At 38.9% G+C, this 22183-nt stretch overlaps 1 protein-coding gene across 1 annotated transcript; it reads left to right on the top strand.

Annotated features, from left to right (window-relative positions):
* The first annotated feature begins 1720 nt into the window (after nt 1-1720).
* Nucleotides 1721-22031, top strand: unc119b (unc-119 homolog b (C. elegans)). Its single transcript, XM_063011452.1, has 5 exons — nt 1721-2073; nt 17750-17863; nt 18442-18541; nt 18848-19020; nt 19952-22031. Exons 1-5 carry the CDS (start codon nt 1791-1793, stop codon nt 20062-20064), a joined length of 783 nt encoding a protein of 260 aa, XP_062867522.1. The 5' UTR covers nt 1721-1790; the 3' UTR covers nt 20065-22031.
* The last annotated feature ends 152 nt before the right edge of the window (nt 22032-22183 follow it).

Here is a 22183-nt window from a genome sequence, read left to right as displayed (position 1 = left end):
TGCTGGGCCCTTGAGCAAGGCCCTTAACCCATAATTGCTTAGATTGTATACTGTCACAACTGTAAGTCATTGTAACTTGTACCTAAAAAGGGCAGTTGTAGCCTAGTAGTTAAGGTACTGGACCAGTCATTAGAAGGTTGGTGGTGGTTCAAGTCCCACCACTGCCAGGTCGCCACTGTTGGGCCCTTTGTAAGTCGCTTTGGATAAAAGCATGTGATAAATGCTGAAACGTGCTGTGTGTAAGCTGAATTGTAAGACATGTCATGAAGCTTACAGTGAACTGTATGTACAGGGGTTGGACAATGAAACTGAAACACCTGTCATTTTAGTGTGGGAGGTTTCATGGCTAAATTGGACCAGTCTGGTGGCCAATCTTCATTAATTGCACATTGCACCAGTAAGAGCAGAGTGTGAAGGTTCAATTAGCAGGGTAAGAGCACAGTTTTGCTCAAAATATTGCAATGCACACAACATTATGGGTGACATACCAGAGTTCAAAAGAGGACAAATTGTTGGTGCACGTCTTGCTGGCGCATCTGTGACCGAGACAGCAAGTCTTTGTGATGTATCAAGAGCCACGGTATCCAGGGTAATGTCAGCATACCACCAAGAAGGACAAACCACATCCAACAGGATTAACTGTGGACGCAAGAGGAAGCTGTCTGAAAGGGATGTTCGGGTGCTAACCCGGATTGTATCCAAAAAACATAAAACCACGGCTGCCCAAATCACGGCAGAATTAAATGTGCACCTCAACTCTCCTGTTTCCACCAGAACTGTCCGTCGGGAGCTCCACAGGGTCGATATACACGGCCGGGCTGCTATAGCCAAACCTTTGGTCACTCGTGCCAATGCCAAACGTCGGTTTCAATGGTGCAAGGAGCGCAAATCTTGGGCTGTGGACAATGTGAAACATGTATTGTTCTCTGATGAGTCCACCTTTACTGTTTTCCCCACATCCGGGAGAGTTACGGTGTGGAGAAGCCCCAAAGAAGCGTACCACCCAGACTGTTGCATGCCCAGAGTGAAGCATGGGGGTGGATCAGTGATGGTTTGGGCTGCCATATCATGGCATTCCCTTGGCCCAATACTTGTGCTAGATGGGCGCGTCACTGCCAAGGACTACCGAACCATTCTGGAGGACCATGTGCATCCAATGGTTCAAACATTGTATCCTGAAGGCGGTGCCGTGTATCAGGATGACAATGCACCAATACACACAGCAAGACTGGTGAAAGATTGGTTTGATGAACATGAAAGTGAAGTTGAACATCTCCCATGGCCTGCACAGTCACCAGATCTAAATATTATTGAGCCACTTTGGGGTGTTTTGGAGAAGCGAGTCAGGAAACGTTTTCCTCCACCAGCATCACGTAGTGACCTGGCCACTATCCTGCAAGAAGAATGGCTTAAAATCCCTCTGACCACTGTGCAGGACTTGTATATGTCATTTCCAAGACGAATTGACGCTGTATTGGCCGCAAAAGGAGGCCCTACACCATACTAATAAATTATTGTGGTCTAAAACCAGGTGTTTCACTTTCATTGTCCAACCCCTGTATATGTGAGCGGTGCAGGTTGCTTGGCGACCCCGCCCCCCTGTTCACTTCACCCGGCTGCTGGAGTGCAGTTACTGCTGCCGCTGGCTGAAGTGAGACAGTCTGTTGAAGAGATTTAAGTAAGCGGGCTGAGGTTAAATAAACCCTTAAGCTTACGAAGGCTGACCGTTTCCTATCTTGTTTGGACCGAGGGGCTAGAGAAGCAGGGGGAAGGGGAGGAGGGAGAGGATAATGAGCTATTCTTGTACCAGCGTAGGCAACCGCCAGGACCCATCGAGCTCACAGCAGTGCGGCGGTGGCGGCGGTTGCGTTAATCCGGCCACTGTGAACGGCAGCAGCAGCGCCAGCAGCCCCGACAGCACTCCCAGCAACCCAGATCCAGTCGAGGCTATGAAAGTCAAGAAGGGCTGCAACACCGCCGACCTGGGGGTCCCTGTTACCACCGAGGAGGAGCTGCTTGGAAACACCATCATCACTCCGGAGGACGTGCTGGGTTTGCAGAAGATCACGCAAAGTAAGTGGCGTTAACTTAACAGTCCATAAACTAATTAAGCCTATACAGTGTTTACCCGAGCCAAAAGTACACTGATATGTTGTAAATATACTGTAGTTAATTATAAGAATGCTCATTTGCTTATGTTTGGGTGCCATTTGAAGTGGCGTTGGCATCTCAGTTGGTGCGCCATCAGAAATCACTGCTTTTTAAACTGTTGTTTACATGTCTAATGTATTTACTTATTTATTTGTATTTTAACATCATGTTTTACACTCTTTGGTTACATCCATGACAGAAAGGTAGTTACTCATTACACAAGATTCATCAGTACACAAGTTTAATGTCAAACACAGTCATGGACAATTTAGTATTTCCAATTAACCTGACTTGCATGTCTCTGGACTGTCGGACTCTGGACGGGAACCCATGCAGACACAGAGAGAACATGCAAACTCCACACAGAAAGGACCCGGACCACCCCACCTAGGAAACCCAGGACCTTCTTGCTGTGAGGCGACAGTGCTACCCACTAAGCCACCATGCCCCCCACATGTCTAATGTACAAGCTGCTCAAAACCCATGTCCATTAAAGGTGCATTATGTAACTTTTTAGATTCCTGGATGAACCTTATGAACATACATTATAACTCACAATTAGTGGGCAGGGTTTTTTTCTTATTAGAGGAAGCACTGTATTAGTTATCAGTGGCATCTCAGACATGGGGATTTGCTAACCATGGCCTCTTCACTTTAAGAAAATTATAATTCTGTCACTTACACTTTTAATCAAGGAAAATCTTAGTTTGGCACGTCTTTACATGCTCTACAGAGCTCAGAAGAAGTCAAGCTTGAAAGAGCGACTGCTGCTTGAACTTTGGCTGGAACAGGGTTTCCTATTAATTTATAAAAAGTTATTGTCCTTTTGGCACAGTGATTGGGGTCTTATTTACCAAACCTTGTGGTATTTTTATAAAGGAATTTCTAAAGATATTGTAAAAGTTATTTTGCTAAATGTTGTGCTGTGTGATGTTTAAGATGCAAAGAACCTTATGGACTTAGCTTGTGACATAACTCACTCACTTGCTTACTTACAATTAGCATCACTGTATCAGTGGCTTTACAGACTTAAGGAATATAGGGGGGATTTTCCTCCTCTTCTTCAAAGAAACCTAAATTCGAACCCGTACTTTATATCAACCAATATATTTTTAAATTGGGACCCTTTGAAGTTGTTACTCTTGAAAGTTTTGGTTGGATTCAAACTTTAAAGCCACAAAGCTTCTATGAGAGAACCAGAAGGCAAGATTGGCTACCCAGGGTTCTCCTTGGTAAAGGAGAATGTGCTTAAGATGTGGTCTGTTTCTATACAACCCAAGATTGGATGCACAAACTACTGTTGTAATGTCCTGATGCACTTCTGATTTGCTTATTTCCGTAATAAAATAATCATAATAAGTCAAATAATCATATTTCCTTCATATCATAGAGTTAGCAGTAATACAAGATATGTTTTTCTTCTTCAGACAATATTAAAGCTGACACACCTGTGAAGAAAAAAAATCACTGTAACTCATTGAATCCAGATACTTTTGTTACTTTTCCATTTACCATTTTTATTTAAAAATAAGTTAGAAGACCTTTAAAAGATATAGATTTTACATCACTGAACATATGCTTTGCTGAATTTATTCTAAAGTGTTTAGGTACATATAAATATAGGCACTGGTTCTAGTATAATGTTTTTAATGTGGCAAAAAAGCGCTAAAAGGTCAAAACTTGTTCATTAAACATTTTTGTGTCTATATCTGTTTAGGACCACATCCCGGGGTTCCAGTTATTAACTCACTTTGGGCCATGCATATGCACTTTTTGAGCATTTAAGCACATTCATTTTGTGAGGCAACTTACCATAACGGAGCAGCAGTGCTACAGACATGGCCATCTGTTCAACAGACATAATCTGCCATGTCTGAGGGAGGCAAGGCTGAATGGGATTTCTCCTTACTGACATTATGTGATGCAACCTTTGCAGCTGTTAGTGGTGCAAAAACGAGTGGGGTGGAATTCACATAGAGAATAGTGCGACTCTCTGGCTGATGTGCTGCTCTTCAGGTAGTGCAGGTGGCAAGTAAAATTGCAAGTGGAAATGATTTTAAAAAATGATTAAAAACATATTTTGGATTTAGTGAGGGTTTTGATTCATATCTAGATGAATATCATATTAATATCTATAAATCAAATGCCACATGTCAAATTACAGCATGTTTATGCACAGCATTTTCTCTGAATTCTCAAACCTTTTAAGAAGTTTTAGAAGGATCCCCTCATCTAGTTAAAAAGAACAAGTGTTCCACAAATGTCCTAGACTTACATTGCCCCATTTCAGTTTTTTGGAAAAGTGTTGCAGGTATCAACACTTTTAGGAATTATGTCTTCTTTGTATTGTTTTCAAGTAAATACATGTAGATGTTTTATTCTGTATATAAAATATCAGACTCATAAGTCTGAGAACAGCTCAACTTCTGACTTTAATTGTACTGGTACTATACACAACTTAGGAGCTACAAATCTCATATCCCTTGTCTTTATGGTAGAGAGGCAATAACAATGAATGCTGACCACCATTTCCTGTTTTTGAACTGAGCTTAACAACATTAAATTACGTCATCAGCATTAGAGCAGAGGATACACCACAAGGCCAGAGGATATTCACTGAGATCATCATGTGTTTTGGCACCTTTTGTTTCTTGGTATGACATTTTCAAAATATTATTGAAAAGCAGGAATAAGAAGAGATGTCTGAATTATATTTGGCTTATAACATCTGATTATTACTGAAACTGATTCCTTATACTCAATAAAAAACATCATATATGTATGTATTAGTCATCCATGAACCGTTTATTTAAATCCAAGGCCAAAATCTAAATATCCAAAAAAAATACAATCAATTAACTGATCATTTGTACACGACATACAGACCTGCTATTTTTGTTAAAGAACAATGTCATGATTTTTTTGTCCAATATCTGCCCCTAAAGCTGCAACTATCAGCTATAATTGCAGTTATTGGAAGGTGAAAAGGTCAAGACAATGACCTTATTCTTAAAGCAATTGGTCACAAAACCTGACAAAATTAATTTGCCAAGTGTTTAAGTGCAAAGCATATAGACGTCTGTCCTCAGTTCCTAAACTTACTACTAAGTTGTCTGCACAATAATTATTCACAGGAGACTTTTAATAGATTGTTTTGTGCAAGCAACCACACACCAGCCTAAGTATAGAATCATATTCACAATATCAAACATCAGGAGAAATGATGGTCTGGACTAAAAACCTAGTGAGCTCTCTACATAGACAATAATGAGGTGCCTTAATTCTAAGTGATAATCTGATAAGCTTCCTTAGCGGTAAAGGCAATCCCAGCATTCAGTGCGGCACAACTTTTACAATTACAAATTACAAATAGGGTGGACGTTTGTGGAGCAGCGATCAAGTTCAAATGACTTTTTATTGATTTTTAATTTGTATGAAGGTGTACAAGTGTCATTTATTTGCATATTCGGGCTTGCCAGTGACAATTTAACCATTTCGGTACATGAAGGAAAATGTTATCTGGCATGCTAGCAGGTTGTGCCACCTCAGCCCATTGGTTTGAATGGCCTGAGGCTAACTGTGTTAGCTTAGTAAGAGAAAACTGTGGTGATGTGATTGCTGTTATTGCTGTCTAAGTAGTGCCTCTAAATAATCTGCCTTATGAGTTTTATGTCTTATTAGAATCCTCTGTACTTAGGCAGATGCCTGGGCAGGCAGCAGGCAGCAAGGCAGCTCACTAGGTTTTCAGACAGACCCTTAATGCTACATCACACAATGGTATTCTAAAGAGTAAACATTGTGGCAACAGTGACTGAAGACATTTTTATTTTTAGCATGATGATGTCCTTGTGTACAATGAGACGTCCATAAAATGGTTTGCCAAGTTTTGGATAAAAGAAGTTAATAAACTGGATGCTATTGTGGCTAAATGAACTGACTCCCTGCAATTTTAAAAAAGCCAATGGAGGAACTATCAGTGTCACCCAGAGTCCAGGCCATGTCTCGAGTCCTAACAAAGCTATAATTTACTCACTCTTTCTCAGTGCACAATGTAGATTTATTTTTATCTGTCAGACACATGCATAGCTGTGCTGCAATCCCACTACAATACTGCTGCTGGTTAAATTTGGTACCATCTTTTATTGGAATCTTATCTTTAGACTACACAATCCTGGGTATATGGACACCTGCCCAATGCCCTAATGCTTCCTCTAGCCAGTGCAATCAGGCATTTCCATTTGTTTTTTAAATGTTTCATTTCCTTCCCAGTGCTGACCACATGGATCCTTTATTTCTGTTCCTGTTGTTTTCGTACCTGCAGTATCCTTTGCTTAGATGGATTTCTCCCATGACTTAATCTGAATTAAAGCAGTTAAGCTCCAATGGACTGAAATATCCTTCAGATTTCTTTTGTTTTAAACACATCCATTATTAAAATGTATTTATTTTGGAACAAAGAATTGCTTTGTTCTCTATTAATTTACTTGTTTACCATTTCTGTATGCATTTTCAGTCCCATAAAAATTTAATTATTAAAACATGGAATGTTAATTCTGAGCCAGTCCTTATCCAAAATCAGTGCCTTGCCTTACTCTTCTAATTGCATATGCATACAAAATCTTGTGGGGCCAACTCAATATAAATGCTCATGGCTTTGGACTAGGATTTCCAACATGATCATCATGATCAGGTGTCCACATACTTTGGTAAAATTGTGCCTTTCTAGCTGACTTTGGTTGATTATTACGATCACTAACATTACCAGTATTAATGTGTAATTTATATGATTATTTGTTTTCACATCTCGTGATGCATCTCGTGGCTACTTGTTTTCCCGTCTGCTCCAGGCATTGATTAAATTCAGTCTGCAGTAGCGAATAAATGAAGACACAATAAATTTATTAAAGTAAGTAACATACATGCATCTAGCTGTGAGTGCACCATTGTACTAAGTGTAATTAAATTTAGTAAAATGCTCAGGTGGCACAGTGGTAAAACACGCTAGCACACGAGAGCTGACATCTCAAACTCATGGGCTCTTATTCTGGCAGGCTGGGTGCCTATAAGGACTGATTGGCTCGTCCATGGGGTTGGATGCTGGAGAAGATGCTTCATAACTGATGTAATTACGACCTCTACTGGCTGATTGATGGGGCCTGCACAGAGATGGGGGATAATGGGGATCAGTGTGTAAGACTGAGTCCCATATGAACATGTCTCCTGCAGATAGAAAATAGCAGTCGGCTACTGCACACGTGTCGGAGGGGCGTGAGCTAGTTACGGCTCTCCTTGGTCAGGAGTGGAGGTCAGCATCAGTGGAGAAAGAGAAATGCAGTCAGGTAATTGGATATCTCTAGATTTTCAAAATTGGGAAAAATGCAAAGACATAAATAAATAAAAGTTATGTTATTAAAACAAAAGCTTATGGTGTGACGTATATGTCCTTTATAAATAGTATTTAACCAATATCTATTTATTAATTTTTTATTCTTATAAAACCACATTATGATCAGGATTGTGGTGGGCTGCCCTGAAACACTGGCAACAATGCAAATACGCTCTGGACAGCGCTTGAATTTATCACACACCACCACACACTTTCTTTCACCCACTATCTTACTCAAACACAGGCTAGCCAGGCAGCTTTCTGCATATTTTGGGAGGTGAGAGGGAGCCAGATTTGGAAACCCACATATCAAACTCCTTACAGCTTGCATCCGGGGTCAAGATTTGAGAGTCCTCAGAACCCTGGTGTAGCACAGCAACAACACTACCTACTGCTTTATTGTGCTCTTTGATATTATCTATTTCATTTCTTCTTTGTGAGATTTATGACATTTTTGTTAAACATAAATAGCGACAGGAATTATTTCTGTGATCAAAATATGATTATTTATAATAGGATTATGAAAACTGGTGTCTAAATACTATCTATAAAATATACACTACACTTATGAGCACTTTTCAGGGACACATGTCTTGGGTCACCCTATGTACCCCTTTAATCACTCAAAAGCTAACCAGCTGTTATTTGGGTGATGGTTAATGCTCAGTGCTGTAATGACATCAACATGGCAATGACACAGTAGTGTGTGTTGTTCTGTTATAAGTGTATCATGTGCAGCAATGTTGTTGGGATTTTTAACTGCCTAAGTGCCAATGGTGATATTGATATCTATTTTGCTTCTAAAATAGGTGAATGATTGTATTCACATAACTGTGATTTTAATATTAAACAAAATTCTTAGCTTCTTGTTTTTCTAATTCTGTTTTTGCATTTACTCCTTTTTTTCCCAGTCTAGTCATATCTACAGTAGTTCCCCAATGGAAAATCCTTTATTGCTGCAGACTAAACAACTAATTGTGCCTGTTGGACGCAGGTTGAAAACACAGCTAAGATCTTAGCAGTGGTGTGCTAGTGCATTAGACTGCTGCGCCAGTCAATCTTTAGCTTATTCTTTCAGGGTCTGTGTGGGTTTATATTAACACTAAAATTTCCTTGTACCTACTAAGACATTCCACTATGTTCATTGGCTTCCCTTAATTAACTTTTGGTGTAAATGAGGGAATAGTTAAGTGAGCAAGGCTCTGAGATAGATTAGTCGACTCCCGTCGACAATGTATTATTGCTTTTGCACAAGGTTTGTGTATCTTGATTATGTTAGGAATTCAACATTGGGCACCAGGCAGAAATATTTTAAACAGGGCACCAATCCATCATCTCAGTAAGCCCAACCCAGCCAATTCAGACAAAGCTAATCATGTCTGTGTAGATGCTCATCCGGGCCTATAGCACTGCTGAAATTTGAACCTAAAACTCAGTGGTGGGCTAGCATAATGTACCACAGCACAACCCATGCACCACTCAATCTAAATTGTTACCTCATGTTAAAAGAAAACTGAGGCTGTAAAGCAAAATTTAAATAGAACTTATATATGATTAGTTTTTTTGTGAGTTTGAACACTGTTACTATTATCAGCTAGTGTTTTGTGTGAAGGTTTTAGTCCATGCTTTTTGTGGGATTTTTGTAATGATCAATAATGTGAGTTACTTTTGTGTTTCTATCCCTATATTAAGCATTAGCATATTAGAATTCCATAATCATTAAGTGATGCCTTAATTGTGTGTTACTTCTGTAAAATCTGCTACAGCCTCTACCACCACCTTTCAGCTTCAGATAGCTAATCTCAGCTTACTGCTCTATAAATGGCTGCTACCTATTTTCAACACATTGACTTTATCCATAGCCTGACACATGCTTCAGGATCCCAGAATACAATATATATTTAGAAATAAAAACCCTAAGCAGTATGATACGGTTAGAGAAAATAAATAAACAAATGAATAAATGTGTAATTCCTGCTCAAACATTTTTCTGTTACAAAAAGTACAATAATATATGTTTAAATTAAGTCTTTTAATGTTGTACTTCTAAGTGTGTTTTTAAAAAGATAATTTATAGGAAAACTATGTAGACGCTATGTTACAAACGTATATATGTAATACATATACATACATATTTATTTATTAGGATTTTAACGTCATGTTTTACACACTTTGGTTATATTCATCAGTTTAAGTTTAATGTCAAACACAGTCATGGACAATTTAGTATCTCCAATTCACCTAACTTGCACGTCTTTGGACTGTTGAAGAATACCGGAGCTCCCAGAGAAAACCCACGCAGACATGGAGAGAACATGCAAACTCCACACAGAAAGGACTGAGACCGCCTTACCTGGGGATCAAAACCTTGCTGTGAAGTGACAGTGCTACCCACTGAGCCACCACATTTTGCACCATTGGTTTGGAAGATAACACACATCGAGCAATTCTGTGTATGTTTTTTTGGTGTATACAAAAAAAAACATACACTAGAACAAAATAAAACCAGAGTTCAAGACCAAAGCTAAAGTGTTTGAGACAAAGGCCAAGACAGGTCACAGTTTACTGTTAGCTCAACCTTCTGGTAGAATATAGGTAGCTACATATTGGATTTAGAGGTTTACTAAAGAAGAATATGTACTCTAGCTTGGTGCAAACTATTAACTACTATTTTACTTTCTCTGGATACCTAGATGTTAGCATGCTAAACAAAACTAGATGTTTGTTAGACCTTAGAAGTATGATCACCTGACAGCTAGCTAATAAAGGTAGCTGGCTACCTTTTGTTTGTGGTTTTAGATTTTCTGTAAAAGCATAATGTTGTGCCAGCAGCTTCAGCAACTGACTTCCATCAAAAACAGCCATTGTTTTTGGTTGAATAAAAAAACCACTATAGTTTATTGCTAAACTGAATTGTCAAGCAAATGCCAGATGTTGGATTTTAGAATTTTAAACTACCCAGAGCAAAAATAAGCTCAATAAAAATATCACACTAGAAAGTCCTGATTTGCTTTGGTTGAGTTTCTGAGGGAAATCGTGTCGCTCAAACGATAAGAGAATGTTGTGTGTAGGAGTGTAGAGAAGAGAGACGAGTGGAGGCGAGCTAGTGGCAGAACAGAGGGAAGAGTGAGACTGAGTTGATGAAAAAGAAGAACAAAGATGGGGAACTACAGCTGAAGGAAATGAGGAAGCCAAAATGTTGATGTATTAGTTGAACATTTTGTTGCTTCTACTTGGCTCTGTCAGGCAGTGAGCAAAAAAAAATTTTTTATGCATTTTCTCCCCTTTTCCTCCCGACTTTATTATATCCAATTACCCAGTTGCATTATGCTTTCCCTCTACTGATGCCGATCCCCGCCCTGACTGAGGAGAGTGAGACTGACACACAGGGCGTGCTCCGACACGCGAGCAGTAGCCAACTGCATCTTTTCTTCTCCTCAAGGCGAGTTCATATGCGGATCAGCTTGGTGTACGGAGAGCCACACCCTGATCAACATTATTCCTCGACTGGCTGATCGATGCAGGCGCCATTGATCAGCCAGCAGAGGTCGTAATTGCCTCAGTTATGAGGTCCCTATCCGGCTCCCACCCTGTATGAACAACAGCCAATCGTTGTTCACGTAGGCGCCCAGCCCAGCTGGATGGCAGAGTTTCTAACTGACGAGTTTGAAATGTCAGCTCTGGTGTACTTGCGTGTTTTACCCCTGCGCCACCTGAGTGCCCCTTCATTGTCTGTTTTAATGCCACTTTATCCTATTCAGTGTCACAGTGGGTGCAATTCATTGGGCGAAAAGTAGGAAACACCCCGGACAGGTTACCAATTAATCACAGGGCAAAGACACACACACACACACACATACACACTGTAGATAATTAATCAAACATTAATTAAATCAGCAGATGTAAATCAAACATTCACGCACTGTCAACAGACAAAAACTGGCAGTTAAATAGGTTGTAAAAATAGCCTAGTGACATTTACTGAGTAACTCACATAGGATGGCACCCTTCCAACACGTCTACTGGAAATACCGAGATTAAATTGAATTTATCTGCTTTGGTGAAGTAGAAATGTTCATGAGCAACAACAGCAAAATCACACAATGAAAGACCACACAAGCCAACCGTTTTTATATCTAAAAACTGTCTGAACACAGATATATAACACAGATGTATCTGTTAATATATAAACATATCAGAGTTACTTGTTGTACAACCCCAAATCAGAAAAAAGTTGGGACGTGCAAAAAAGAAGCTTTATGTTAACCATGTCCAGAAGCTGCGTTGACTTCTCTGGGCTTGGAGGCATCTAGGATGGACCATCACAGTGGAAATGTGTATTATGCTCAGATAAATCAGCATTCCATGTCTTTTTTGGAAAAATGTACTCCGTGTGCTCTGGAGCAAAGAGGAAAAGGACCATCCAGACTGTTATCAGCAACAAGACCGAAAGCCAGGGTCTGTCATGGTATGGGAATGTGTCAGTGCCCTTGGTAAGTTTTATCCATATTATGTCCACAGCTAAGCAGCTGCACACAAGCAATCTAGTAAATTACTCTGAGATAAGTATCTTATACAGTTTATGAAAGTTCAATCCTTGTTTAAGATTAAAAAACCCACTTTCACAACGAAGAAATAAATAAATAGTTTTCCATGTTTGGTGTGGAATAACTGGATTGGCCTGCACAGAGCTCTGACCTTCATCCAATCCAGCATTTTTAGAAGTACTTAGAATGCCAACCATAGCTACCCATAAGGCCTTATTAGCCAACATTGCTGTCTGACCTCACTCATGCTCTTGTTATGGATGAAGTTCAATTCTCTTCAGCCATTTCCCAGAATTTTGACAAAAACATTCCCAGAAGAGCTGTCCACTGCTGAGGAATACACACTGATCAGCCATAACATTAAAACCACCTCCTTGTTTCTGCACTCACTGTCTACAATTACTGACTGTAGTCCATCTGTTTCTCTACATACCTTTTTAGCCTGCTTTCAACCTGTTCTTTAATGGTCAGGACCCCCACAGGACCACCACAGAGCAGGTATTATTTAGGTGGTGGATCATTCTCAGCACTGCAGTGACACTGGCATGGTGGTGGTGTGTTAGTGTGTGTTGTGCTGGTATGAGTGGATCAGACACAGCAGCGCTGCTGGAGTTTTTAAAAACCGTGTCCACTCACTGTCCACTCTATTAGACACTCCTACCTAGTTGGTCCACCTTGTAGATGTAAAGTCAGAGACGGTTGCACATCTATTGCTGCTGTTTGAGTTGGTCATCTTCTAGACCTTCATGAGTGGTCACAGGACGCTGCCTACGGGGCGCTGTTGGCTGAATATATTTTTGGTTGTTGGACTATTCTCAGTCCAGCAGTGACAGTGAGGTGTTTTAAAACTCCAGCAGCGCTGCTGTGTCTGATCCACTCATACCAGCACAACACACACTAACACACCACCACCATGTCAGTGTCACTGCAGTGCTGAGAATGACCCACCTGCTCTGTAGTGGTCCTGGGAGAGTCCTGACCATTGAAGAACAGCTTGAAAGGGGGCTAACAAAGCAGGCAGAGAGACAGATGGACTACAGTCAGTAATTGTAAAACTACAAAGTGCTTCTATATGGAGTGGAGCTGATAAAATGGACAATGTGTGTAGAAACAAGGAGGTGGTTTTAATATTATGGCTGATCAGTGTAGCTACCCATAAGGCCTTATTAGCCAACATTGCTGTCTGACTTCACTCATGCTCTAGTGATGGATTAAGTTCAATTCTCTTCAGCCATTTCCCAGAATTTTGACCAAAAAACATTCCCAGAAGAGCTGTCCACTGCTGAGGAATATAATGTCCAAATTATTTTGAGGATATAAAGAAATCAAGAAACACAGGTTAGGTTCAGCACTAAAACTGTTTCCGACTGTGAGTCATCAGCTAATACAATGTGAATGAGTCATAAACAAGTGTAAATGCACATACCGCTGTGCTCCAGAATGCTAATTTTTCAGTCTGTGACGTTAAACCTTTAAAAAAATAAGTGCTCGTATGTGAATAATCACATGCTGTTACAGGGAGCACAAGCTGACAGATTTACTGCTTCCTACCATTTAATGCGAGGAGACGTGTTAAACATGTTGTTCCTGCTGCTGATTGTGGGGTTTCATGCTGTTCAAATCATTCAGATTGTTCAGAATCTGCAAAGAGCTTTTAATTCCTGGTGTGCTTTCAGTGGTCCAGTGCAGATTATGGAGTGTGTTGTGTAATGTATGATGGAACGATGCTGCAAAGAACCTGTATATGTGAGAAAGGGTGGCAACAGTCTGGGGAAGGCCCTTTCCTGTTCTTTGCTGAGGTGTGGTTTTATTTGCCAAATCCTGCCTTCTGTCTTATGATTGACTGCCTGGTTTTATTCACAAGGTGATTGAGTAAATTCATTCACCATAATTACTGAAGTAAACTATTAAAATTCCATATTTCACCTGTATTTGGGCGTATCTTTTGCTGGAGGACTATACATACAGTATTTAAGTGTAGTTAAACACTCTGCTTGAGAATTTTTTAGCGCCACACGTATGCAAGATCACTGATCACTGCAAACCAGCCCCGGTTTTGGACTGCTTTGCTTGGGGGAGCAGTAAAACATAATGGGTGGGCATGTCATCATATTTTTAAAGCCAGAACTTTATTCAGGGCTTGATTTGTGGAGGCAGCAGAGCTAATGATACTGATTTAAATTGAAATATGAGGTAAAGAAATAAACTGGTGGTGTCTGACTTGACATGGAGGAGCCCTCAGATGTGACACTGGCAAGTCCGGATGATTTTTTTAAAATCAGGAAACAATGCATTATAGGTTTTCCTACAATGTATGTTTATTAAATGCAAAATTTACACACAAAAATACATACAGAAAAGTATCAAGTAAAGTTAAGTCTGACAAATTAGATGCTACTAGCAGCTAACTGCTAATAAAATAATGTAAAAAATATTAAAAGTAAGTAATATTAAGCAACGAATCACCATGTTAAGCAAATGTTACAATGTGGAACTGATTTTAAACTTGAAGAAGTGTATTAAATTGCCCTGATCTGAATCGCCTCTCTTGTTCACACTGACAGAACCTGTCTGAGCTATTGAGCTGCTTGAAGCAGTCTGCCTGTTTTATACACACTGAACAGCAAAACTCGTTTTTGTGATTGGTTCAGAGATAATAAAAAAAATAGCCTTTGCTTGCATTGCGCTTGGGGGGGGCAGTGAGAAAACCTGGGGGGGCAAAACCCAAAACAGCCCCACCCCCAGCGCCGGCCATGCTGCAAACAAATCTAAATCAAAGCATGAAATTGACTCAGAAACCGGTTGTGACCATGCATTTAATGTGGCTGAACTTAACACACTTATTACTCTAAGTACTGAAGTGATGCATCCATAATCAGGCCAGCTGTCATTAAACACATTTCTGTTTTATACATATTTCTTTTTAGTTCAATTTAAATTGTTTATTGTATAAAATATAATCTCAGAAGTCAACAAAAATCTCCACACTAATAGTTCTGAAATGAACCTTTAGTGTTTTATTACAGTTACTCTAACAATCATATTGTTTACTTCATTTCATTCTTTATAATATTAGTTGTGTATGTTGTTGTACAGTGTTTCTCGGCCTGGTGCCTGGTTGTTCTGAATATTATGTGACTACATATTACTTACCTCCTCTTATATAATGTCTGTCCTGATTTACTTGATGTTAACTGCTCCTTGTATTTATTCTATTCATACCCACACAGTCATGGGGGGAACATGCATAACTTTTTGTAACAGTGACAGAAGGCAGGCTTCAAGCCTTGATCATCAACAGTGATTTGCAAACTTCAGATAGTAATAAAGGTTTGAGATTTGGTGGTGAGTCAGTAATTAGCTAAAAGCTATTCACTTCACCCATATGAATGAGTTTGTGGAGTACAACTCTACATAGAGACATGGCGTTAAACTTTTGGTCCTAGGAGACCTTAAGTTTTCCTATGCTGCCTGTGTTTTTTTATTATGCATTTTTTTCCCCTTTTTCTCACGACTTTTGGCATATCCAATTACCCAATTGCATTATGCTTCCTTTCTACTGATGCCGATCCCCACCCTGATTGAGGAGAGCGTGACTGACACATACCCCCTCTGACATGTGTGCATCTTTTCACCTGCACGAGGCCAGTTTATATGTGGATCAGCTTTGTGTACGGAAAGCCACACCCTGATCGACACATTTTCCCTCAACTTTGTGCAGGTGCCATCAATTAGCCAGCAGAGGTCGTAAAAAAGCCCCCCAACCTATGGTGCACACACTTTCTTAAGAATATTACCATATTCCAGAAAATATCCCCTATAGTCATAAATAACAGGTGAGAATCAAATAAAGAATCACTCCATCATCTACACGACAGTGCCACCCTGCTCAACTTCAGTGTTACTTACTTCAATTGTCCAGTCTAGCCACTATCATGAGGGGGCATAGCTTGTTCATCCATACATGTTGGGGCTCTGTGTATTGGCTGGTGTAAAGAAGCAGCCAGTGGCTTCATGGGGCAAAGGAGGCTTGTGCTAGCCTCCAACCCTCTTTAACCAATGACAATGTTAAGCAAACAGCGGGAGCAGTCAAAGTGCAAAGAGGAATTGGGTATATTTCTCTGACCATGCACCTTCAAAACTTACTGACCTTTTTAGTAAGATTCATTCCACTGACTGTAGGCTTCATTTTTTGAACATGCAGTCAATGTGTGTGGCGTAAAGTGTAGACTACTTGGTAAAGTGCCTCAAATCATCCTTGTTTATTAAGGTAAAACATTTGCATTGCTATAGGTAGCAGTTATACAAGACAGTGTCTTTGTCAGAGAGAGGTTAACTAAACTTTTTTGGTAAATCTCTGTCCCAGTCTGCCCTGTGATGCTGACAACCATAAGCAGCTTAGAGCTTAATCTGGACTCAGCACATACATGTCAGCATAGGAAATGACTTTTATACAACCATGAAAACGGTTGTAAGTGAAGACTGTAAATGGTTTGAAAATCACTTCTTTGCTTGCATGAATTATAAACATACAGTTTATAATTATACAGAAATTAATTTGCTGTTCCATAATTGTCTTAGTGTCTACATTTTCTACCAAAGTGCTCTCTGGGAACTTGTTTTATCTATTTTTAAATATCTGTAGGTAATATAATGAAAATATTAATAAATAGAATGTAAAAGATGCAGTAAAACGAGCCCCTCAAGGACGGCTTCACTGCTGATGATGTGTTGTACATTTTGGAATCAGGTTGATGTTCAAGGATTGCTAAGAATGCTAGCACATTGGTTCTCCTTGGTAGGAAGAAAGGTTGTATCTCTGGGTTGCGTTGGAGTGACTGGGCACTTTTTGGTACTGTGACAACCAACACGGGAAAGCAGGGTTTTCCATTATTCTCATTCCCTTATGACTTTTTTGTCAGATAATAAATGTAAACTTTTAATTTTATTTTACTCACTGATTAATTACTGAAAAAATGTTAGCCACTGTATTTAAGAACTGGTTTTGTGGATACTCAAGTGTTTTCATAAAAAAAAAATACATGCACACTTTTTTTTTATTTTATTTAGGTATTTTCTCCCCCTTTTTCTCCCAATTTAGCATATCAAATTTGTCTTCCACTGCTGGAAACTCAGATCGCATTTGAGCAGGGTATATTTGCATGACACACGGTCCTTCCGACGCGTGCACAGTCCACCGACCCCTTTTTATTTGCCCATACTTTGGTGGATTTGCACGTGAGGCTCGTTTCACACTCAATTACTGACTTCCACGTCCCTTCACCTCTGTACAGGCGCTTCAGGCTACTAACCAGGGTCCTTACACAGAGTCGAAGACCCCGCCCTATTTTAGTCCGGTCTTTTCCCACCCAGCAGACTTTAGTGGCCAATTTTGTTTGCTGCAGGCACTACCTATTGTGCCTGCTAGGGTTTTGTCTTAATTTAATAAATTACCCAACAATAATGTTTAAATTATAGCATGGTGATGTGGTTATTTCAAAAAATGTCAACCTGGTGTTTGCCAGTGCATGGAAATGTAAGATACCTGTTCATGTTCATTAGTTCACACAAAATCAAAATTATTAAAAAGCGTAGCCATTTCTGTTAAAAACATTGTACATTGTCTGCATTGCTTTACTGACCTGCATCTTCTGCATTATTTTAGATTATCTGTGCAGTCCAGAAGACAATGTGTACAGCATTGATTTTACACGCTTTAAGATAAGAGACATGGAGACAGGGACAGTGCTGTTCGAGATTAAAAAGCCTCCAGCAACTGGTGAGTCTGACTTAATTTTGGTTGTTGTTGTCTGGACTGTTTTGAATTAAATTAAGCTACAGAGTCAATAAACCAAATGTGTTTTATCTAAATCATAGTGGATATTGTATAGTTGTAAAAAAATAATGTAAGATTGTGATTATGTTTTGACGAGGCTTTTTATTTATGTGCAATAAAAATCAACAACATATTATAAGCAGATTATAAAATTTCAAAAGCTATTAGCCACAATTTGACTACCAATTTGGCAATAATTGGCTACCATGAATACTAATAGTTCTACCCTTATTTAAAATCCTGCATTCGTACTGTAGGGAAGCGGTTTTTTCTGCTTTTACTTTGACCTGGTGTGAGGAACATGGCAGCTGATTTACATTACTAGGTTATTCTGAAGATTGCTTTTGTAGTTGCAGAGCAAATTTTTAATTTGAAAAATAAAAACTACCCAAAAAGCCTCTTTCAGGATGCTGACCTTTCTCCTCTTCAACCAACACACTAATTCATTAAACACTCAGTCAGAAGTAAACAGTCAGCATCACCTAAATACATGGTTGTGTAAGTTTTTGTTTGTTTTTTAGACAAAAGGGGAGAAAAAAGAGACATTGACCCTGATGCTGGTCGTTTTGTGCGTTACCAGTTCACACCTGCATTTCTGCAACTACGCCAGGTTGGAGCCACGTAAGTAAAACAAATGTAATTACTTGGTTTATCTTTTATAAATTTATAAATAAACAATGATTAAATCTTTGACATCCCTTAAAAATGAACAGACTCAAAGATTGTTAAAATGATGGCCTTTCATTTCTTTCATGGAAATTGAAACAGACAGGTATAGTGTATAGTGCATAAAAACAATATCATGGCAAAAGTAAATAAGTAGAAGTAAATAAAGTAAATAAGTAGAATAAAAGTATTTAGGTTTTATAAGGTTGTGTTATATTAGATTTTTCATTTGATTTCTTGTTCCTCTTTGTTGTGTTGTAGTGTTGAGTTCACTGTTGGTGATATTCCCATCAATAATTTTCGTATGATTGAGAGGCACTACTTCCGTAACCAGTTGCTGAAGAGTTTTGACTTTGAGTTTGGCTTCTGCATCCCGAGTAGCAAGAACACCTGCGAGCACATCTACGAGTTTCCTCCACTCTCAGAGGAGATCAGTGAGTACATGTGTTTTTTGGAGATAAAGGTTCTTACTTTGTTTCACTGAATTCCCTTTTCCTATGTTTTCTATGTTTCTGTTGATTGTGGCATTTAGTCTGCATCACATTGTTTCAAAGGTTATAATTAAATTATGTTTAGATTCCACAAGGCTGGCACTAATGAGTCCTTGGTCTACTCATATAGTTAGTCAAAAAATGTATTACTAATTAGATCACACAGGACCAGCTGATGTTACTGGCTGTTACATATTTAAAATAAATAAATAAATTGTGCGTAGTTCCTGGGCTGCCTTTTTTTAACTGCCAGTCACACAGAAAACTGTACCACACCTGGAGAGTCATGCTATGATCTCCGCAAATACCCCACCACTTCTGGAGGCATCTTGACCAGACAGCAAAGGTCACACTTGCACAGTGGCAATGGAACCCATTCAACCCCTTCCCTCCCTCAGGCACAGCCAGTTGTGTCTGTTTGGGTGCTTGCCTGGTCAGTAGCACAGAGAAAGAGTCAGTATTTTTATTAAGATTATAATTTTTAAGTTTATAATCTTGCACAGATGTTGCTTGGCCTATCCTACTGTTTAGTGTGTTTTTCTTTTAGACATCAGACTTTAAATCTTGGCTCTGATGTAAAGATTCGATTATCCGACTTTGTAACTAGTTGGACTGCATCTAAGATAAGAGTACCATCACTACAGCAGTAGGACTGGTCAGTTTAAAAAAAAAAACAGTATTGCTTGTCAGTAAAATGTGTCATACCACACTCTGGTGTAAAGCAGAGGTATAGTAAAAGGCTTCTTGTGAGTGTATTCATAATGTGACTTAAAGAAGGGAAGTTCAATTTTGTTTTTCCCCACAGCAGTTCTGTTTCTCCAATGTTCTCCAAATATTTCTAGATAATTTGTGCTCTGTCTCATTTCTGTTTCAGTGCGTGAGATGATCCTACACCCATACGAGACACAGTCCGACAGCTTCTACTTTGTGGACAACAAACTTGTCATGCACAACAAGGCAGACTACTCTTACAGCGGAGGGCCATAGGATGGATGCTTTCAGAGTGGGCTGACACAGGGGGACGGGTAGATTGGCTGACAGAAGACCCGGCTCAGATGTGTTTGTGTGCACCGGTCATACTGTCCCTGAGTGCATGTCAACTGTCGACTGCCTGCCGAACATTATTGCCTGTTTGTGTGAGACGAAGCAGTAATAAATCATTGTGATTTTTCACACATATACATATCAACAAATAAACATACAGTCAGCTCCAAAATTATTTTTTGCTTGGCAAAGATGGGTAGAAAAAACAATAGCTAAGGTTAAAAAGGGGGCACAAGTGAATTTAACTCTTATGAACAGTGTGGTGGATGGTTAGAGGCAAAACTTTCTCTAAGGATTCTCCAAGGATTCCAGCTGGAAAAAATGGCAGCATTTTGAAGTCGCCTGGTGTCTAAATCTGCAGTTAGATTTCATATCCATACTGTAAACAGTTTGGAGGTTGTGCCAGAGAAAAGGTTTAATTTTCACTTAACACCTATGTAAGCAACTGGTTCATTAGATGACCTAAATTTGACACTGAGCAGGTACCATGGTCAGACAACACAACAATCTATGATGCTTTGGGGCTTTTTTGGTGACAGCATTGAAAAGTTTGTCAAGATACATAAGAAAATCAGACTGCCACTGACATCAGACTTAAACTGGATCATGGCTGGACCTTGACAGTGATTAAATCTACATAGTTTTGTAGTTGACAACATTTCTCACAACACACCAGCAGGAATTTGTATGTGAATACTTTTATTTAGGAAAATAATCTTAACTTTAGGGAACATATTTTGGATCAGGTGGAGTCAGATTCTGTCTCACTTTACAGGGTTCAATATCGGAATGTCACTTGTTTGCAGAATTTATAATGAGGGCTATATGCTTGACTGCTCCACTGTGCAGATGTGTGTGAGGGGGTGAGAAGGTAGGAGGGTTAAGGGTGTGTGTGTGTGTGTGTTTGAGTAATGATTCACTCTGTGACTGACTGATGATTGTTTACTTGTGTGTATTTAAATGTATATTGCACTGAAAAGAGATACAATTGTAATTAAGGTTCTCTCAGTAATTACAAGGTGGATAATAAGATTTCATTCCTGTACTTTTGTAATGTTGAAATGTAAAAATATTGACTGGAATATTTGATACATTAGGTCTGTATTTGTGTTTCATTAAACATTTTTGATAGGATTAATGCATTATTTAAGACCAACTGTTTTCTGTTTTATGACTGTTTCTTGTGTCTTGTGTACAAAGTGAGGTTTATAAACAAATAGCTTGGCTGGTTTGGTACAGAGGAAACTGACTATGCTTTGTGGTGAATTGGGATGCTGAATGCAAGCCAGACCGTACAAACACAGACAACAAACACCACCTCACTATGTTTCAAATTGAAATTTGGAAATTATTGTTTCAAAATCATGTTATCATGTTAAAATGAAAGAGTGGGAGTAACAACACAGAGTGACAACTAAATATGAATGCCTTTGACTTTAGAATCAAATGCTTTTACAAGCACATATGAATCCAATGATTTGGTGTCCAAATACTTTTGGCCAAGTAGTGTTTAGTACATAATCTGTCTCACAGAACACAAGGCATTTTTTTATTTTGTACTTTTCAAATAAAAAATGAGCATTTATTTTCTTACCTGTTCAGTTGAGCAAGGTTTTAGAGTACAGAACAAAGTAGAGCTACTGTTTATCCAAGGACTTGTTGTATTCAATCTGTTTAGAAAACTAATTTTACAATAATTTCTATTTAATTAAGTTAAATAATTATTTGAGTTAAAACCTAAAAGCTTTATTTATTATTGTAATTTGTTGCACATGATTAAAAAAAATGTAAAGTTTTAAACACTGTTGGTCTATAATGAAAGATAAATAAAATATATATGTGAATTGTTTAATGTTTGTCAATATATTTATTTGTTTTAGGCACCCTTTTCGAATTCATCAGCTCAGGGGTTTCAGCTAAACCCACTGCTAATGGGTATAAATAAAATAATATAAAATGAATTATGTGCCTCCAAATTTGTAGCAGCCTCTGTTTGATTTCCACACATTAACCATTTGCATTTTTGTGACACTTTCTACAAAAATTTCTATCATACTAACAC

The sequence above is a fragment of the Trichomycterus rosablanca genome, chromosome 16 (assembly GCF_030014385.1).
Source record: "Trichomycterus rosablanca isolate fTriRos1 chromosome 16, fTriRos1.hap1, whole genome shotgun sequence".
NCBI lineage: Eukaryota > Metazoa > Chordata > Actinopteri > Siluriformes > Trichomycteridae > Trichomycterus > Trichomycterus rosablanca.
This window is presented reverse-complemented; position numbering and strand designations above follow the sequence as displayed.

What these genes read in the sequence shown, in the direction of transcription:
- unc119b (XM_063011452.1), top strand. Translation starts at nt 1,791, where the DNA reads ATGAGCTATTCTTGTACCAGCGTAGGCAACCGCCAGGACCCATCGAGC. An exon ending in TAAAAAGCCTCCAGCAACTG is followed by an intron (nt 17,864 to 18,441) that starts GTGAGTCTGACT and finishes TTTGTTTTTTAG; the next exon opens with ACAAAAGGGGAGAAAAAAGA. An exon ending in TCCACTCTCAGAGGAGATCA is followed by an intron (nt 19,021 to 19,951) that starts GTGAGTACATGT and finishes TTTCTGTTTCAG; the next exon opens with TGCGTGAGATGATCCTACAC.